The sequence below is a fragment of the Phyllostomus discolor genome, chromosome 8 (genome assembly GCF_004126475.2).
Source record: "Phyllostomus discolor isolate MPI-MPIP mPhyDis1 chromosome 8, mPhyDis1.pri.v3, whole genome shotgun sequence".
Lineage (NCBI taxonomy): Eukaryota > Metazoa > Chordata > Mammalia > Chiroptera > Phyllostomidae > Phyllostomus > Phyllostomus discolor.
In genome coordinates this window covers 58043511-58062931 of record NC_040910.2, presented here as the reverse complement: position 1 = coordinate 58062931, position 19421 = coordinate 58043511, and the positions used below count along the sequence as shown (strand labels likewise).

The following is a 19421-nucleotide window of genomic DNA, read 5'->3' as shown; positions in this document are numbered from 1 at the left end:
GAGGGGACATGTGAGAACTCTAAACTATCCTTGCAATTTTTTCTGCTAGCCTGACACTATTCTAAAACTTTGAAGATTATTTAATAGACGCTATGCAGAAAAACAGCAATTTGCAAACAGCTCTTCCCTAAGGTGAAAATCTCCCATCTGTATTGTGCCCAGCCCTCACCTGCCCTCACAACATAGTACCTCAGAGGTCTCTCTGGAAGGTTCTTCTAGGTACCCACCCTGGGCAAACATGGATCTCCTGTTACTAGACTGCCACCTTCTGGCCACATATTTCACCCAAACACCTCATCCAGTAGAGGAAGACATCTCTGAGCTGTCTGTCAACATGCCCACCCTCCACTGTCCATAGTCTCCAATGTGGACCAGTAAGGCAGAGGTGATGGCAGACATGATGCAGAGGCTATGGTGAGATGCTGGCTCCCTTTGCTAGGGCTTGGAGAGGACACTGAGAAGTTCCCAGCCAGTCAGATACCATCTTGCTTACTGAACTCAGCATGCTGGCTTCTTCCAAACGTATCAACTCCTAGTCACCAGAGCCTCTCCAAACCTACAGCTGTTGATGCATCAACACCATGAGGCAGGGTGGCCTCACTAAGGGAGGATGGCCTGTCCCACTCGGTGCAGATGCAGATCCCCACAGGGACCCCACCCAGAGGCTAGTTAGCCCCCAGGTGAAAGTCCACGTGTCAGCTCATTCCACAAACATTTGATCCACCACTGAGACAGGCCAGGCCACAGTGCTTCAGCCCAACCTTAATCCCCATGTTGTTGTCAAAGTATTGGATGGAGAAGGCCTAGCACTGCTGACCTGAGGTAAGGGAGACATCCTAGACGATGTGGTAGACCTGGTGCAATCAGTTGAAAGGCCTTCAAAGCAGATCCGTGGCTTTCCAGAGGAGGAGGATATCTGGCTGGGGTGAGCAGTCTTAGCCAGCCCTTCTTGAAGCAGACCCTGGGAACTCACCCTCAACCCTCTCCCCCTCATCTGCCTGTGAATGCAAAGGCCCAGCACTTACTTCCTGCTCCTCCCCAGCCTGTCTGCCACCTGGGCATCAGGATCAGAGTGTGCCATCTACCCTTCCATGGCACCCAGCAGCAAACCCAGCCATTTTGTGTAGCATGACCTTGTGCCATATGTGGCGTGCTTGCATCTGCCACCTCATTCCCTATGTTCTCTTGGAAACCATCATGCCTAACTAACTCACAAACATGTGGAAACTCTGTGAGAAGGAGGGCTGTGGGCCCCCCCCCCCCAAGACTGTGGGAGCCTGGCACCATGCCTGGCACTATGGGGTTCTCCATCGGCGCTGGTAGAACTAGCGGCTGACAGCATTCTGTGTGTGGTCCCTCCAGCCAGGACCTTGCCCCCCTGCTGAGGCCCCTGCCAGGGGAAAATGCAGTGGGGTGACTCAGTCAAAACTGGGGCATTAGAGCAGCTGGCCAGCTGGGTTTATACATGGTCTTGCCTGAAGGGCCCTCTGCTCAGGGTCTTTAGGCAAAGTCACATGCAAAGTCACATGCAAGGACCAGAAAGGTCAAGGCCTTTCTGGTCCTTTTATGGGCCAGCTTCTGAGTCTTGCCTTGAGTGAGGGGCCAAAGAAAAACCAGAAATGCCAAGAGAGTAAGTTTTTAAATTCAGTTTGTACATTAACATTCTAACATTCTGGATCTTATGAGACTAGATCTGTTATCAAGGGTATTTCTTTTTGAAACTTGAAGCCATCTAGAATAATATAAACATATTTTATGTTAGGGAATAGGTTACATATTAGAATTAAAATCAATCACTTCAGAGAAAAAAAGAAAAGGAACCAGAATAGTAACAAACATCTCTCTTACTTTAACAGACATCCAGGAATGAAAGCTAATAAGGAGAGACTATTACTTGTCAAAAAAAAAATCACATTAAGTACTGAAGTAATATTACCTATAATTCTAGTATTAGAAAATAGTATTTTATGACTTCGGGATTTCTTAAACAGGGCTCAAAAACAAAGTTAAAGGGGAAAATGGTGGGCCTGACCACAGCAAAAGTACCGATTTCTGCAATGGAGGCTGATGGTCTGGGAGAGCACTGGCCTCTCAGGTCAATACAGGATGAGTATCTAGAACAGGTAAGGAACTCCTGCAAATCAGACAAACAACAAATGGGAAAAGAACCCAAAGAACCTGAACAGTCAATCCACAGAGAAAAAACCTGCAGGGCTAAAAAGCAAATAAGCATTCGATGCTTTGTCTCACAATCAATTAAAGAAATTGAAATAAAAACACCATCAAGATGCCACAGAACACCTGTCAGAATGGCAAAACTGGGAAGTCAGACAACATCAAATTATCCTATGCTAGAGAGGAGGCTGAAACCCAAGAACCTTGAGATGTGTGGACATGTGACATATCCACATGTCTTGCCTCCCACTGGACCCCACTGGCCACCCCAGTTATACCCTCCACATCCCACAGAACTGCAAGTGGACACCGCAGGCACACTGCCAGGGGAAGCCAGGCTTTCTGAGTTCCTCACAGATGCCACTTAAACCACACGAGACACTGTAGTTTGCAAAGAATCCCCACCTAAACACACACCTGGAAGGTGGTTTGGGAAGACCTCAATCAAAGGTGAAGGCAAACAGGAGTGAGGATGAGTCAGGGTTGGGGGAATGGAAACAAAACAGGGCAGGTAGGGCTGGTGCCAATTAAGATCCTGAAGTACTGGTTCTCAACCCAGATGGAGGAGAGTGAAAACTCCTAACTCAGACTTTCCCTTTGTTCTGAAAGGGTCACCCAAACCTTTTCAGACCTATTTGGAAAATGAAATGACTTGAGATTCACAGTTGGCAAGTACTAAGGAAAATGGCCTGAAGTTATTTTGATTTGCAAACAAGTGGGAAGTTGCTGGGGGGCTGGAACCAGCAGCTGCTCCCAGGGAAGCACCAGGTTAAGGGTGCACCAGGGCAGACTGGGTATGTCTGGGATGCCAGAGATCTGGGCACAGACTGTGCTCATGCTCACTCACCTGCCTGCCAGACTGAGTGGCCCTTCTCTGCTGTGGAAGAGGCTCCAGGGCTTCTGAGCATCATGGCATCTTCTAAAAACTCGATCTTTTTGCTGAACTGCATTTCCAAAACAGGGATTGCCTCTGGCATCCTGGCAGATATCAAATGAAAAACTATGTCTGGCTTCCCAATGAACCTCTGGCGGATGCTAACTTCATAACGTGTGTGAACCTTAATGTCATCTACATCTTCTCTCTCAAATCTGTGTATAAGTGAAGAATTTGAGTCATGGATTTCTAATCCAGAAACAAGGATGGTGAGCCTTCCTGGTTTAACATGAGATTCTGTTCTCTGGGAAATAACAACAGGTATTCTGATCACTATCCCTTCCTTTCCAAGAGCTTTGGAACTAGCTGCTGAGGAGCCTTCCCTGAGCTCTGTGTCAGACGGCATCTTCCAAAACTTGAAGCTAAAGGGCCACCAAGAAGGAGATTCCAGTTCTGTCAGCAACCTGCAAGATCAAACAAAACACAAAACACTGGGTCAGTCAAATTGTAATACCCTTTTTAAAATGTGGCCTTTATATTAGAAAGCATTTTACTATTTTACAGTTTTCTTTTGCACAAGTTCTCCATGAAGCAGAAAGAGAAGGAAGGATTATCCCATGTTTTAGGAAAGACACCTAAGGCTAAAAGCAGCAGGGCATCTGCCCACACACACAAACCTAGTAATGTGGTGGACACACAACAGAAATTCACATCTTCTGACTAGAATGTCACTCTTACCACACTTGACTCTGGCTAATTCTGACTCAAAATAAATCCTGATCTTAATCTCTAGAGAGCAAATATAACTTTTGGCAGTGATCTATACTGTCTAATACGGCACATATGGCTGCTGGACACCTGAAATGTGACTGATGTAATAAGAAACTGAACAGCACAGCTTTAAAGTAACCACTAATAACACCATCAGATATATCTAAAAGTCAATAAAAGAGGGGGAAAGTAGAAGCAGGGCTGGAAAAATAAAGGAACAAGGATCAAACAAAACAAACAGAAAATAAAGGAATAAGGTGATAGAATTAAATACAACCATATTAGTAATCATATTAAATAAAAATGGACTAAATTCTCTAGTTAAAAAGCAGCTAATAAGCCAGAGTAAAGAAGTAAGACTCAGCTATATCTTGTTTACAAGAGACACTGAGAATTATAAGGATACAGATACATCAAAAGCAAATGGACTGGAAAGAAGGCATGTCATGCCAAAAGTAAACTTTAAGACAAGTGTTACCAGGAATAAAGAGGACCATGCATAAAGGCTTAACAACACTAACTAGGTATGTACCTAACAACAGAACTTCCAAATTCACCAAGCAGAAATGGATATAATTAAAAAAGGAGAACAATCACAGCTGTACATTTTAACAAATTTCTCTCTACGGTTGATACAGCAAGACGACAAAAATAATGAGAAAGAACACAGAAACTTTGAGCAACACTATTTAACTCACTCAATCTGACTGGTATTTATAGAAACAGTATCCAACTGCTGACTGCATTCTTTTCAACTGTATTCAGAACATTAAAAAAATATACATATATATATATATATATAAAACGAGCCTCAACAAATTTCAAATATTGAGATCAAACACAGTATATTCTTTGTCCCCAAAGAAATGAAACTAGAAGTCAATAACAAAGCTAACTAGAAAATTCTCAAATATTTGGAAATTAAACAGTTCTAAATAAAGGATATCAAAATACATGAAGTGAATGAAACTGAATACATAATACACAAAAAATGATGGAATACAAATAGAGCAGTCATGAGGGAAATTTATTGCTCTCAATGCATGTATCTGAAAACTTTTTGGAAAGGTTTAAAAAGTCAGTGATCTAAGTTTCTATCTTAAAATGTTATAAATTAAACCCAAAGTAGAAAGTAAAGCAGAAATCAATCAAGTTGAAAATAAAAAATAAAAAATATTAACAAAGCCACATGTCAATTCTTCAGGCTATGTTTCTTGCCCTGGCTGGTGTGGCTCAGTGGACTGAGTGCCGGTCTGGCACTCAGTCCACTGAATTGGAATCCAATTCCAATCGAATTGGAACCAAAGGGTTGCCAATTCGATTCTCGTCAGGGCACATGCCTGGGTTGCAGCCCAAGTCCCCAGTAGGGGGCGTGTGAGAGGTAACCACACTTTGCTGTTTCTCTCCTTCTCTTTCTCCCTACCTTTCCCTAAAAATAAATAAATACAATCTTTAAAAAAAATAAAAAGAGCTGGCAATAGAAGGGGAAAAAACTATGGCCTAGGTGGCTTCACTGATAAATTCTGTAAACATATAAAAAAAATAACAAGTGTACACCAACTCTTTCAAGATTAGAGCCAAGAGTACTGTAAACGCTTTGACCATTCAGTTCACAGACCACTCTAACTCCTATTCCAAAACCCAATAGGGACATTATAAGAAAATAAGAACATGGCAATATCCTTCAGTAACACAGATGCAGAACTCCTTATGAAAATACTAATAAATCAAATCTAACAATACAGCCGGTACCTCAGTACTCGTCATTAATTGGTTCCGGAACTCATGGCGAGTGCCAAATCCAACGAGTACCGAATGACAAAGCATTTTCTCTTGAAGGGCAGCGTCATGATTCACACAAGTTCTAGCAAGTGCAGTGAGTCCCGAGCAAGCGTCAAGTGCTGAAAATACCTTTTTCTCATCAAAATGTAACAAGAACAGGGTTTGATGAGTGCCGAAGCTGACAAGTACCGAGGCATGACTGTATATAGAAATTATTATATCATGCTTAAGTGGTATTGATCCCAGGAGACTGCGGTTGGTTTTACATTTGAAAATTAATGAATGTATCTCACTGGTAGAAAAACAAAAGAAAAACTGTAGGAGTGTCACAAAAGATGTAGAAAAAGAATCAGACAAAATTCAACATTCACTCCTGTTAAAACTTCCAGCAAGCTGGAAACAGAAGGAAATTTCCTCAATCTGAGAAAAGACCTACCTTATAAAAAAAAACTTGTAAGTAACTGCATCCCTAAGGTTGAAAACGACAATGTCTCCTCTCTAAGATCAGAAACAAAGTTTCAAAAAAAGGTGGAGGCAGATTCTGAAACTACGTGAAGTTTGAAAGTATTCGGGAAGTCCCACACAGACCCGAGGAAGAGTCTTCTCAGCACAGGGTATTTCAGTACAACCTCTGGCTAATCGACAGCTGACCGCTCAGCTACACTGATGCAGGAAGAGCCCATAGGAGCCGAGCCAAGCTTAAAAATTAAAAGAATTACAAACAAAAACAAAAAAGCTGAGCAGATGACAAATGTTACACACACAGTGGAGATACACTCTGCCAAATTAGTCTGGGCAACTTCCAAAAAACGAACAAACAAAAACTATCATCAACAGCACCACACTGTAGTGAGAACAGACATCAGAATCCAGAATTGCAACTATATTTTTTTAAATGCCAAGTTTTCTAACAAAAAAGTAAGATATACAAGGAATCAAAATGTGACCTATACACAGGGAAAAAAAAACAAAACTAAACTAAACAATCAATAGAATCCATTTCTGAAAGCATTCAGATACTGGATTTAACACATAAAGACTTCAAAGAAGTATTGTAAATGTTCAAAGTATCAAAGGAAACCGAATTTAAAAGGTTAAAGAAAAGCATAATGATGATGATTCATCAAATAGAGACCATCCATAGACAGAAATTATTTATGTAAAAAATCAAACGGAAACCCTCAAATTAAAAAGTTACAATAACCCAACAAAAAAAGTTCTGGAACAGACAGCTTTACTGGTGAATTCTACCAAACATTTAAAGAAGAATTAAAACCAATTATTATCAAAATTTACCAAAATTACAAGAAAAGGAGGCACTTCCAAACACATTTTTTAGGCCAGCATTACCCTGATACTAAAACAACACAAGGACACCATAGGAAAAGAAATGTATAAACAAATATTCCAGAGGAGCAAAGATGCAAAAACCTCAGCAAAATATTAGCAAACCAAATTCAACAGTATGTTAAAAGGATCACACACCATGACCAAATCAGACCTATTCCAGGATGCAAGGATAGTTTGACACTTAAAAACCAAGCGTGTGATATACCATTTTAACAAAATTAAGGATAAAAATCACATGACCATCTTGACAGATGCAGAAAAGCATTTGACAAAATTCAACATTTATTCATGACAAACTCCCAACAAAGTGGACATAGGGGGAACATACTTCACCATAATGAAGGCCATACATGACAAACCCACAGCTAACATCATAGGCAACTGTGAAAAGCTGAAAGCTTTTCCTTTAAGATCAGGAATGAGACAGGTATGAGGTATGAGATATACATGGAAACCACTTTTATTCAACAGAGTGTTGGAAGTCCTAGCCAGCCACAGCAATCAGACAAGAAAAAGAAATAAAGAGCCCCGGATAGTGTAGCTCAGTGGATTGAGCAAGGGCTGCAAACCAAAGGGTCGCTGGTCTGATTCCCTGTCAGGGTACATGCCTGGGTTTCGGGCCAGGTCCCCAATAGGGGGCATGTGAGAGGCAACCACACATTGATGTCTCTCGCCCTCTCTTTCTCCTTCCCTTCCCTGTCTCCAAGATTAAATAAAATCTTAAAAAAAAAAAGGGGGGGAAAGAAATAAAGAACATCTAGCCCAGGCCAGTGTGGCTCAGTTGGTTGGAGAATCATCCTGTAAACTGAAAGGCTCAAGGTTTAATCCCTGGTTGGGGCACGTGCAGGAGGCAACCAACTGATGTTTCTCTCTCTCTTTCTCTCTAAAGGAGTGAAAAAATGTCCTCAGGTGGGGGTGGGGGGAGAAATAAAGAACATCCAAATTGGAAAAGGAAGAAGTAAAATTGTCTCTATTTGCAGGTGAGATGATTATTATATATAGAACCATAAAAACTTTACCCAAAAACTGCTAGAATAAACAATTTCAGTAAAGTTGCAAGTATACAAAATTAATATATAAAAGCCAGTTGCTTCTGCATGCTAATAAGCTATCAGAAAAAAATTAAGAAAATCCCATTTACAATGGAATCAAAAAGAATAAAATAAGAATAAATTTAAACAAAGAAGTGAAAGACTTGTACACTGAAAACCATGAGACACTGAAGAAAGAAATTGAGGACACAAATAAATGCAAAGAATACAGTAGTCCCCCCTTATGCACAGTTTCCTTTTTTCAGTTTGTTACCCATGGTCAACTGCAATCAGAAAATACTAAATGAAAAATTCCAGAAATAAAAAAATCCATAAACTTTAAATTGCGCTCCATTCTGAGTAGTGTCATGAAATCCCAAGCCACCTTCATACAGGGATGTCATCCCTTTATCCAGCATACCCACACTGCACATGCTACCTGCCTGCCAGTCAGCCTCCGTCTCGATTTTCAGATCGACTGGTGTGGTACTGCAGTGCCTGTGTTCCAGTCACCCTTATTTTACTCAAAACTGGCCCAAAAGCAAAGGGGCAGTAATGCTGACAATTTGGATATGCCAAAGAGAAGGCATAAGGACTTCCTTTAAGTAAAAAGGTAAAAGATTTTGACTCAATAAGATAAAAAAATTGTATGCTGAGGTTTCTAAGAACTATGGTTAAGAACACATCTTGTATCTGTAAAACTGTGAAGAATAAAGAACTTCGTGCTACTTTGCTGTTCCACTTCAAACTGCAAAAGGTATAACCACAGTGTGTGATGAGTACTTAGTCGAGATAGAAAAGATTAACTTTGTGGGTGGAAGACAAGAATAGAAGAAAAGACTGAAGACAATGTGTTGCACCAGAAAGCACTGAGCCATGGAGCCTACATACGAAGACTTCAGCAAGGGATCCTCTTATATGAGTGACTTCAAGCCATTTACTACTTGTGAATAAGGGACGGTTACACAGATTCAGGGATAGGTTTGGACTAAAATGATAAAAATTACTGTAGACCCTAGCTGGTGTGGCTCAGTGGACTGAGTGAAGGCCTGTGAATTGAAAGGTCACTGGTTCAATTCCTAGTCAGGGCACATGCCTGGGTTGCAGGCCAGGTCCCTGGTTGGGGGTGTGTGAGAGGCAACCAACTGATGTTTCTCTCTCTCTCTTTCTCGCTCCTTTCCCCCTCTCTGAAAATAAAAGAAATCTTTAAAAAATTTACTGTGGAGACCATGTCTACCAATGAAGAAGCTGCTGCCACATTTCCAGAAGAGTTGAAGAAATTGAGAAAGCATACCATCCAAAACAAGTCTTCAGCTGCAATGAAACCAGGTTCTCCTGGAAGAAGATGCCCAATAGAACCTACTGGGTTGGCCCAAAAGTCCATTTAGTTTTTCCCGTAAAATAAAAGACACATTTTTCATTTCACCAATAACTTTATTGATTTGGGTATTTTGAGTATGTTGGCTATCTCCCGTTATTGGCTTCTAGTGAGTAGAGGCCACAGGTGCTGCTAAACATCTTCCAATGCATAAGACAGCCTCACAGGAAAGAATTATTGGACCAATATGTCAAGAGTATCAAGAAACTTCGCAAACTGCTTTTGACACAATTAGTCACAGCACCTTCTCCATACACTGCACAAATTTTTTTGTGTTTCAGTTGCATTTTTATCTTTCTTGAAATAATAAAGCATAATACACAGAAAATGTTGCTTATTTTCTTGAACCTTCAGTATTAAAATGGGTACACAAAAATTCACCAATTTTGATAAATTTTTTAAATGTATGGTGCTATGACAGCTGTCATAATACAATCCAACAAAATTGTTTCAAATAAAGTTAAGGACAACTAAGCAGTACTACAGCCATCATACGGAAAAAAACTAAATACATTTGGGAAAGTGCAAAGGAGGGGGTGAGCTGCAGACAGCCTGTGCCTCTTGCCCTCCAGCAGGAAGCTGTGGGATCAGAGTAAGTGATTATGAAACTGTACACCATGTTCTTCCTATAGACACTCCAGCAGAATCATGATATCCTGGTTTTGAAACACCTGCAGGAAAGGGCACAGTACTTTTCTATTAATAAAGCAGATACTTCATCCTGCTCTGAGAACCATTACAATGGTCTTCCTCCCAGCGCTGGTGTTTCTGGCTGCTGTGCTGCTTCCATCTTTATCTGCAGAAGGAAAGCACCTAGTCTTTACTGCTTTGTTAACACTCAAACCTAAGTCTAAAAAGAGACCGTAAATAAACACAATGAACTAAGGAAATCAGTCTCTCTGCCTGCCAGCAACATGCTAAAGGTGTACTGGCGCAGAAAAGCAACAGCAAATGCCCCAAAGTAGAGAACAAATGCAGTTTAGAACACAGTAATGCAGAGGACCAAAATACTGGTACAAAATATGGTGAGAATTTCTGTGTGTCAAGTGAGCCTACTGTCTAATCAAATGCAATCCAAAACATGTAGGATGAGAGCCAGACCAAAGAGTTCCAGCACAGTTGTCAGACATTATATTCAAATTTTTGGCTACACGTCTCACCATGTTGAATGTGGAATTTCCTACTGTCCCAATCAAGAGAGTCTACATTACTACTGTTTGTCACCATTGTCCTACTGGTAATAATGTGAGTAAAAAGAATAGCCCTCACAACAAGAAACATCCTGTGCCAGCTGCCCTGGTAACTGTGACAGTGGAATGTGCAGCAATTGTTTCCAGTATGAGGATCTCCTAAGTAACTGATTTCTTGATGACAACAGCTAGATGTGAACAAGAACTGCTCAAGGAAAAGTGCAAGGCCACTTGCCAATGTGAAACCAAAATCTGCTGAAATGCTCAACGTGCACTGCACAAGACTAAGTGGAGAAGGGCAGTATCGCTTAATTGACACATCCCAGAGGAGAAATTGTGGGCAGGATCCTGGTTATACATTTAATTCCAAACAATTTTTCCCTCATATCTTTACAGGAATCTCTTTCACATACTAATTTACAAACGAAGCATAGTCCATGATGACAACTTTGGACTTTAATATAAATTTGGTACTTTAACAAATTGAATCAAGTTGAGGATTTTTAAAATTGTATAACCACAGGACTTAGGTCACTAGAACTTGGATTAAAATGAAGAATTACATGTTTCCTAAACAAAATGCAAAAAAATAAAAACAACAAAAACAACTTACATCACTGTCATTCCTACCACATGATTTTTATGTGTATAAAGAATGAATTCAAAGACTGGCATCTACCTTTGTTTATGACTTCTTCTTTACACAAAGTAATCACCTTTTAGAATAAAGAATTTATCTAAGCAACAACATAGATCTGATTCTTGTGCAATATTTTATTGTATTTATAATTAACTCCAGCTAAACTAAGCCCAGATAAATGATTGTACAGAACATTTCTAAATATTAAAAAAGAAGAAAGTACAAAGGAGGCATAGGAGGATGGACTAATGCTGCTACTATGTAGCAATGCTGCAGGACATATGATAAAGCCAGACATAGTAGACACTGCAAAGAATTCACAACCTCTGAAAAAAACTCAAAATTATCTGCCTGTGTTCTGGCAACATAGTCAAAACCTGTGGTGACAGCCCCCTTATTTATGGAATGGCTCCACCAATGTAATACAAGAGTACAGGACAGTACGATGTTTTGAGAGAGAAAGAGGCCACATTCACATAAGTTTTATGACAGTATACTGTTATAATTATTCTAGTTTGTTACTCCTTATTGTTGTTAATCCCTTATGGTACCTAATTTATAAATTCAACCTTATCATGTACATGTATGCCTAGGGGAAAAAAATATATATATATAGGGTTCAGTACTATCTGTGGTTCAGGCATCCAGTGGGGCTTTTGAAACATATCCCTCACAGATAAAGGGGACCACTGTGCTGTTAAAATGTCCACACTACCCAGAGCAATTTACAGATTCAAAGCAATCCTTATCAAAATACCAATGGCATCTTTCCAGTAATAGAACAAACAATCCTAAAATTTGTATGGAACCACGAAAGACTCCAAATAACCAAAACAATCTTGAGAAAGAAGAACAAAGATGAAGGCATCACCCTTTCTGAGTTCAAACCATATTACAAAGTTATAGTGATTAAAACAGATGGTACTGGCATGAAAACAGGAACATAGACCAGTAGAACAGATTAGAGATAAACCCCCCAGAAATAAACCCCCACATATATGTCAATTACCACATTTTGGGGGCCATAAGATGCACTTTCCCCCCAAATTTGGGAGGAAAGAGGGGTGCATCTTATAGTCTGAATGTAGCTTACTTGGCTAGTAAATGTAGTTTACATTTACATTGGTGAAATATTATGTTATTTATGTCATTAAATATCTTACTACACTTTTTGCTTCAAACATATTTTCCCTATTTTCCTCCTCTAAAACCTAGGTGCGTCTTAGAAACTAGGAAGTTTCTACCTGCACTGCTGCCCAGGTGATCACAGCATGTCACTCTGGGTCTGAGTCTCAGGAAGCTCAGTGGCGCCGTGACGGGAGCTGAGGGTTTCTTTCAGGGCACACCCAAAACGTGCAGGTCATGTAGGCGGTGCCCTGAGCTCAGCCTTCCCTTCCCAGTGAAGTGAGGAGCAGCCAGGAATCTCAATAATGCTCATTAGCTTGACAGAAATGCTGTCTGGTATGGAATACACGGCCGGTCAGAACCTTGTCTTTCTAAAGTCTTTGATTGGGAGTACTGTATGGCGACATTTGTGCATCTCTAATGCCACATCATACCGTGTCTCTCACTGCCCCCATGCCACTGGAAATAGCATTATCAGTGGCTTTAAATCTCATCAGAATAGAGCCTTGGCTGTTGTGGCTCGGTGGACTAAGTGCCAGCCTGTGAACCAAAAGGCCAATGGTTCGATTCCCAGTCAGGACACATGCCTGGGTTGCTGACCAGGTCTCCAGGAGGGGGTGTGCAGGCAGCAACCACACACTGATATTTCTCTCCCTCTTTTTCTCCCTCTCTTCTCCTCTCTAAAAATAAAAAAGAAATCTCATCAGAGTAGAGAAACTGTGGAGCCAAACTTACCCTTCACTCTCATTACCAGAATCTGTGTCAGTCAGAGTTCTCTACAGAAGAACCAGTAGGATACTTACAGACAGACAGACAGGCACACAGACCACACAGGAACAGGAGAGGAAAAGACAGACTGGTTTACTTGAAGGAACTGGCTCACATGACTGACATAAATTTTGATTAACAGACAAATTAACATTCTGTGATTTCTTTGCCCAACATTTATTCCTAAGTGATTGTAAATAGCAAGGGCAGCCAGACGTGACATACCGGGACAATGCCACACATGCTGACTGAGCTTGTGGATGATAATGCTCTTCACGACAGAAGTTCAAGGGCTGCAAGTCGGCTCCCGTGGTGCTGCCTGGGCCCACTATGACGGTCTGGGCCACAAGGGGCCCAAATCCTAGAGAACCGCCGCCATCAGCGCCCACCCACCAGGGCTGCAAGGCACAGCCAGACAACAGGGCGCAACAGTCTGTGTGTCCTTGTGGCCTCTGGGAAAGCAAGCAGGGATTCGCCTTAGAGATGATCAACTGACAAATGAGATCTTCAAGGAAAATGATATTGGGAGAAAAAACACATGCATATATACTCCTACCCAAGAATCTCAAAACTGAAGAGAATAAAAGGTGCTCCGGGCCCATGTTCACCCGGCATGGGTGTGAATCATCACAACATTCTATTAGTAAAAAGCTCACTGCTCATTTGCAGTTTTTCAGCTACACAGAGTCAGAGAAGTTCTTTGGGAAAGCCAAATTTTCTTTTCCAATACCTCGCAACTAAAGGCTCTTGTTTAACTTCCAGACAAAAAAGGCTCACTTGACAGCCTGGTGCTTCCAGGGAGCTCTGGACACTCTGTCTCCACTCCACTGAGGCTAAAGCCAACCCCCCCACCCCGCCCCGTTCCCTCCCACAGGGGCAGTGCCCTGTCCCCTCAGTTTCCAATCAACTCTTTACTTTCTCAGTGTTCCTCCTGAAATGTGCATGTGGTTCTCTCATTTTCCTAAAAAGAGCAGGATGGAGTCACCAATTCACTTCCTAAGATCACATATGGCTGTTTGTCAACCATATGCTGCTGTAGGCCTTTAAACACAAAGCTTGAAGTCTTTTTAAAAGAGTACTGGTTTCTTTCCTTCGCAATGTGTTTTTCTGACTTGCTTTTCAAAACCCTGAATTAGATTCTGTTTTTTTTCTTACATATGTTCTAAGTTTCTCATACTTCTGCAGGCTGAAAACCACGTATCAAAGGCAGTAGGACTGCTTACACCTAGGTCTGGCATGGGTAGGAGACAGATGTCCTCAGACCACCCAGCATGGCTCCTGAACACTGTGACCACTGCCCTTTCAGCAGCTCTAGGCTTCCAGTAGGAAAGACAATGAATTACAAAGAAATCTAATAAAATGCAAGCAGTGAGGCACACAGGGCACTAACATGAAAGCATTTACTCTCATTCTTCTGAGTCCAAGGTGCTGGTTCTGAAGTGTCAAGAAGTCTGAGCCCAGCAGCCCCGCAAGGACTGCTCCTAGAGACACGGAGTCCAGGCTGGAATGAAAAGTGAGGATGGACAGAACAGGGCACTGCAGGATGGACACAGTGGAGGCCTTTCCACAGAGGTAGGCTGTCAGGGACACAGTGGTGCCAGGTCCCATGCAGAACAGGAAGGACAATTGTCCACAGGGCCACTGAAGAGACTTCAGCATGGGAAGGCGAACCAACAACTTGTGGGGCTGACCCAACAACGTTCAGACTCTGTCTCTCTTTGATTCAACGTTTCTCTGGGTCAACACTCAGTTTTTAAGACAAGGAACAAATATGTAAAATGAACCAACCACTCAGATTATCTCAAGGCCATCATTTTTAACATCATTTTCTAGTAGAAATCAAAAGCACATAACAGAACCATGGGTTAACACAGCAGAGGACAAAGCCAATCTTATCTTTCTCTTGCTAATTTCTCTTTACAACAGCTATCCAGATACAGATCAAGGCAGAATCTGGCAACAATATGGCAAATCAAAAGAGAAGACCAAATGCTAAAGTGTGACTTATTGGATGGATGCAGTACCTTTGCTAACTATGTTAGTGTTTCATCCTGTAACTGGAAACAGGACAAGGCTTTAACATGGCAGGAAAAGCTGGACTTTCCTCAGACAGCCTCTGCGGTGCAGGTGGAGGGCCAAGGCCAGGGTCCTCTCTGTCCCTGCCACCTCCCATTCAAATCATCCTCTGCAGAAGCCCCAGGAACCGGGCCCCATGATACACCTCGCAGGGGGCTGTGGGGCCTGGAGCCCAGAAAGAAGCACTGTGAAGAAGGTATGTCAAAGGCTCTGGAATGCCAACAGCTGGAGGGTGGTAAGCAGACCCCAGTTCATGAGCACATACAGTTCTGAAAGGCAGGTGTGATGATGCATCATCAGGGTGTGCCACAGGGCCCAGATATTTGCCCAAAGAAGATTCTGGATGTTTCATGAAGGTTTCTGGGTGGGATGAACAATCAGTAGACTTTAGGAAAGCAGATGTCCCTCATCCAAGCAGCTGAAGCTCTCCACCTACCCCGAGCAAGAAGGAATTCTGCAGCAGATGCCTCAGACTGCAGCTGCAATACTGGTGGTCCCTGAGCCTCCAGCCTGCTTGCCTGCACTGCAGATGTTGGACTTGCCGGCCCCACATCCGTGTAAGCCAATTCCTTACAGTAAGTCTCCCTGTTGGTTCTGCTTCTCTGGAGAACTCTGACAAATCAAGCAGGGAACCTGTGGTCCGCCAAGAGCTCTGTTGTCTCCCAGCTCCCAGAACAGTGCCTGGCACAGGCCAGGTCCCCAGTGACACTGTCAGAATTGCCTCTGGCTTAGTAACAAGATCTGACCTTAGCCTAGCAAACCCACATGAACACAGATGTGTGCACCAACCTGCTTCAGATTTCAAGCTCTGTGGCAGGAGCTGCCACCATGCAAGACAGTGTTGGAAGAGAGAGCATTCCACCCACTTGTGACTGCTTTGGGTGTTCTCCCAATAACAACAGCAATTAGAAAGAACAGATCTCAGAACTATTTAAAAAAAACTATAGAAATTTAAAACAAAATTTTCTTATTTCTTTTTAGATTTTATTTACTTATTTTTAAAGAGAGAGAGAGAGAGGGAGGGAGGGAGAGAAATATCAATGTGTCGTGGTCTCTTGCACACCCCCTACTGGGGACCTGGCCCACAACCCAGGCGTGTGCCCTCACTGGGAAACTGAATCGGCAACCCTTTGGTTCACAGGCCAGCACTCAACCCACTGAGCCACACCATCAAGGGCTAAAACAGAATTTTAGATAAAAATGTTACAGCAGGTATTAGTTCCTAACAAAGAAAGGGAGCAAATGGAATTAGACAGTAAGTAGGAAGTGGTAGCTTTGAAGTAGATGGTGCTTCTTTTGAGAGGAGGAGTGATGTTTCTCCTCCTTGGGAGATCCTTCCACAGAGGATTGCACAGTAGAAGTCAAGATGGCGACCATAAAGGGTAGACAAACCTGGGGAAATCTAGGGAAAAGATCAAACAGGATTAGGATGCAAGCCTGGGAAAAGCTAGGGAAGAGACTGGGCAGTTTAAAAGAAAGTCTGTTCTCTCCCAAGCCCAAGAAAATACAGGGAAGCCTGACAAGGGTCCCAGTCTCCTTGTGGTAGCTGCACAGTCCATACAGCAGCCAGTAGCAGAAACTGTACTGAGCTGAACTACTGGAGCCTTGGGTGCCAGGGGAAGGTGCCACAGCTCTGGGCCCTGGGCCTCCTGGTCCGAGGAGACACGGGTATAGGCCTGCGGCCCCAGAAGCTGGATTTCTCCTGTGGCAAGACAGAGCTAAACCACCTGGTCATGGATGAGACATTGGGCGTGGTGTACCTTGGAGCAGACCAACGTCAACCAGCTTCTGCAGCTGGACCTGCCAGGGAAGTGCCTCATCCTACTGGGCAGCCTTCTCAGAGGAATCTGTGCCCTGCCCACCCTTCCTCGGTTCCTACTTTTGCTTTCTTTTCTCCTGAACTCTAAGGGCCTCCACAAGACTCATGACCAGGGAAGAAGTGGGTTTTCAAGACTCCCCTTTTTGCCTCTGTAACTTACTTTCCTGAATCTAGGCAGCTCAGTCCAGGCTCACTCCTATTGCTGTGATCTTGCCTCTTCTATCCTAAGTCTTCCTTTGTTTTTGCCCTAATAAATCTTGCCACTAGCACTTAAAATTCTCCTACATGTATGTCCCTAAAATTCATTTCCTGTGACACGGTGGAAGAACCTATTTCCTCTGGTAACAAAAAATTTACGTTGGCATGCTAAAAGAAGACACTCAAAGATATGCCTTTATGAAAAATGGGTGAGAGAGGACTGGTTAAAGATGTGCTCATTCTGACACCAATTCTGAGGTATGGTTTTTCCCCACCACCAAACACCCAGCTCAGCTGTGACACGGCCTGCCTGAAGACAGGGTCAGATCCCACAGGTTAGGGTCTCAGTCCCACAGGAGTGACTCCCCCTCCTTAAGACAATAATGGCAAAACCAGGCTTGTCATCAATGCTGCTGACTGACCAGTTACAGATCGGAGGTTTCTATAACCCCATCCTCAGGTTCCATTAATTTGCTGAAGTGGCTCATAGAATGTAAACATTTACTTTTTGGTTCATTATAAAAGAATAAGATTCAGGAATAGCCAGAGATGGAAGAGGTGCTCAGGGCCAGGTATGGGAAGGGGTTGGGGGCTTCCCTTCTCTCTGAGCCCACCACTCTCTTTACCTCCTCGTGTACACACACCGACCCGGAAGCTCTCCAAACCCTGTGCTTTTGGGTGTTTTTTGAGGCTTCATTACACGTGAACCATTGATTAAATCACTGGCCACTGGGGATAGATTCAATTTCCAGCCCCTCTCCTTTTCCCCAAGGGACCAAAACTTTCAACTCTCTAATCCCAGGGTTGGTTTCCCTGGAGACCAGCCCCATCCTTAGGGGTGGAACAAAATCACCTCATTCACAAGAGACCTTTGTCATCAGAGATTCCAAAGGTTTCGTGAGCTCTGTGCCAAACCTAGAATGAAGACCAAATATAGATTTCTTAACTATAAATCACAATATCACAGATGGCAAACTGAAAACATTCATCTTCCCCGAGGGCAAAGAGAAGAGACATCAGTAACATAATTTTAAAGACTCAAAAACAGATGTAGCAAATCCAAGAAAGTCAACTGTAAGGCAGCAGTGGGAATGTTACCGTAGTATTTAACTAGACATTGATCAAGGAAAGAGAGTAAAGTGAACTAGACATTCGGCTTAATACACTAGAGGCATAAACCTGCTTACTAGCCAGAAAGCTATAGCATCACACCCCGGGGGATTATAGCTCTGTGTTCCACCCAGGGGATCAACACTCTCCCTTCCCCACTCCAGTATCTCATTGTTGGGGGCACAGAGGGAGGTGCTAGACCATAGAGGCCTGTCAGTCCAGCCTGGGGAACAATGGATTGGCTAAGGGGTGGGCTCCTCCAAAGCCTGCAGATGGCAGGGAAGTTGATTGGTTCTTCTGAAAAAGGGACCTCGCCCCACCCAAACACAAGCATATATAATCCCAGGGGAATAAAGAAGCTCACCCTTGCTGTTCTCTCTCTTTCTTCTTTCTCTCTCCTCCCTCCCTCCACCCCCACTCTGTGATGCATTTGTCCATTTGTTCATGTGCTCTCTTGCCCAGAAGCACGTGACAATGTGGGTCTAGCAGCTATCAGGCCCACAGCTGATGGTGTGGGCTCCAAGGACTGAGCTCTCTCACCCACCTAGAACACTCTGGCCCTGCATGCTTGCACATTCTCTCTCTACAGCCATGTGGCCTTAGCAACCACATGGACTCTGCCACCAGAGCAGCTGGGAACGAGCTCAGCCACCTGGATGGGGACTAAGACCATTTAGCAGTCACTGGGCTCCAAGGAACTGAGCTTTAATATGAAGCAGAAACTCTGAATACTGGCTTTTGTCTTGGCATTTCTGAGGACACAGTTGGACATTTTCCATGGCAGGACGGACAGAGATGGGACATTGGTAACCCAGGTGGCAGCTTCTATTTCCACACAAATAAACGATGCCACTCCACAATCTCCCATGTGTGGGTCCTTGGAATGTTTTCCTTGTGATTCTGTGGAAGAGCCTAATTCCCACCGGACAAAGGAGAAGCTGAAAAATGACCTAGGTTGCATGGCAGTACCCTAACTGGAAAAACAGGTGGTGCCAGGAATCTCTGAAGACAGAGGAAGAGTTAGGACTGAAAACAGAAGAGCAGGTGAGAGACACCCCCCACACACTGACCCAGCCTGCACCGCTGGGCCCCATTCAGAAGCAGAGGGACCAGAAGGAGCCCACTGGACTAGGC

General features: G+C 43.1%; 1 protein-coding gene and 1 pseudogene across 5 annotated transcripts in view; one reads left to right on the top strand and one right to left on the bottom strand.

Annotated features, from left to right (window-relative positions):
- Positions 1-19421, bottom strand: part of SNAP47 (synaptosome associated protein 47) — a 52166-nt gene that overhangs the window by 20615 nt on the left and 12130 nt on the right. For all 5 annotated transcript variants that reach the window (XM_028534569.2, XM_028534570.2, XM_036032779.1 and 2 more), the window contains one exon: positions 3023-3513. In XM_028534569.2, the coding sequence (XP_028390370.1) occupies positions 3023-3513 (491 nt within the window). The remainder of the gene's footprint in view (positions 1-3022; positions 3514-19421) is intronic.
- Positions 9716-12202, top strand: LOC118502052 (annotated as a pseudogene).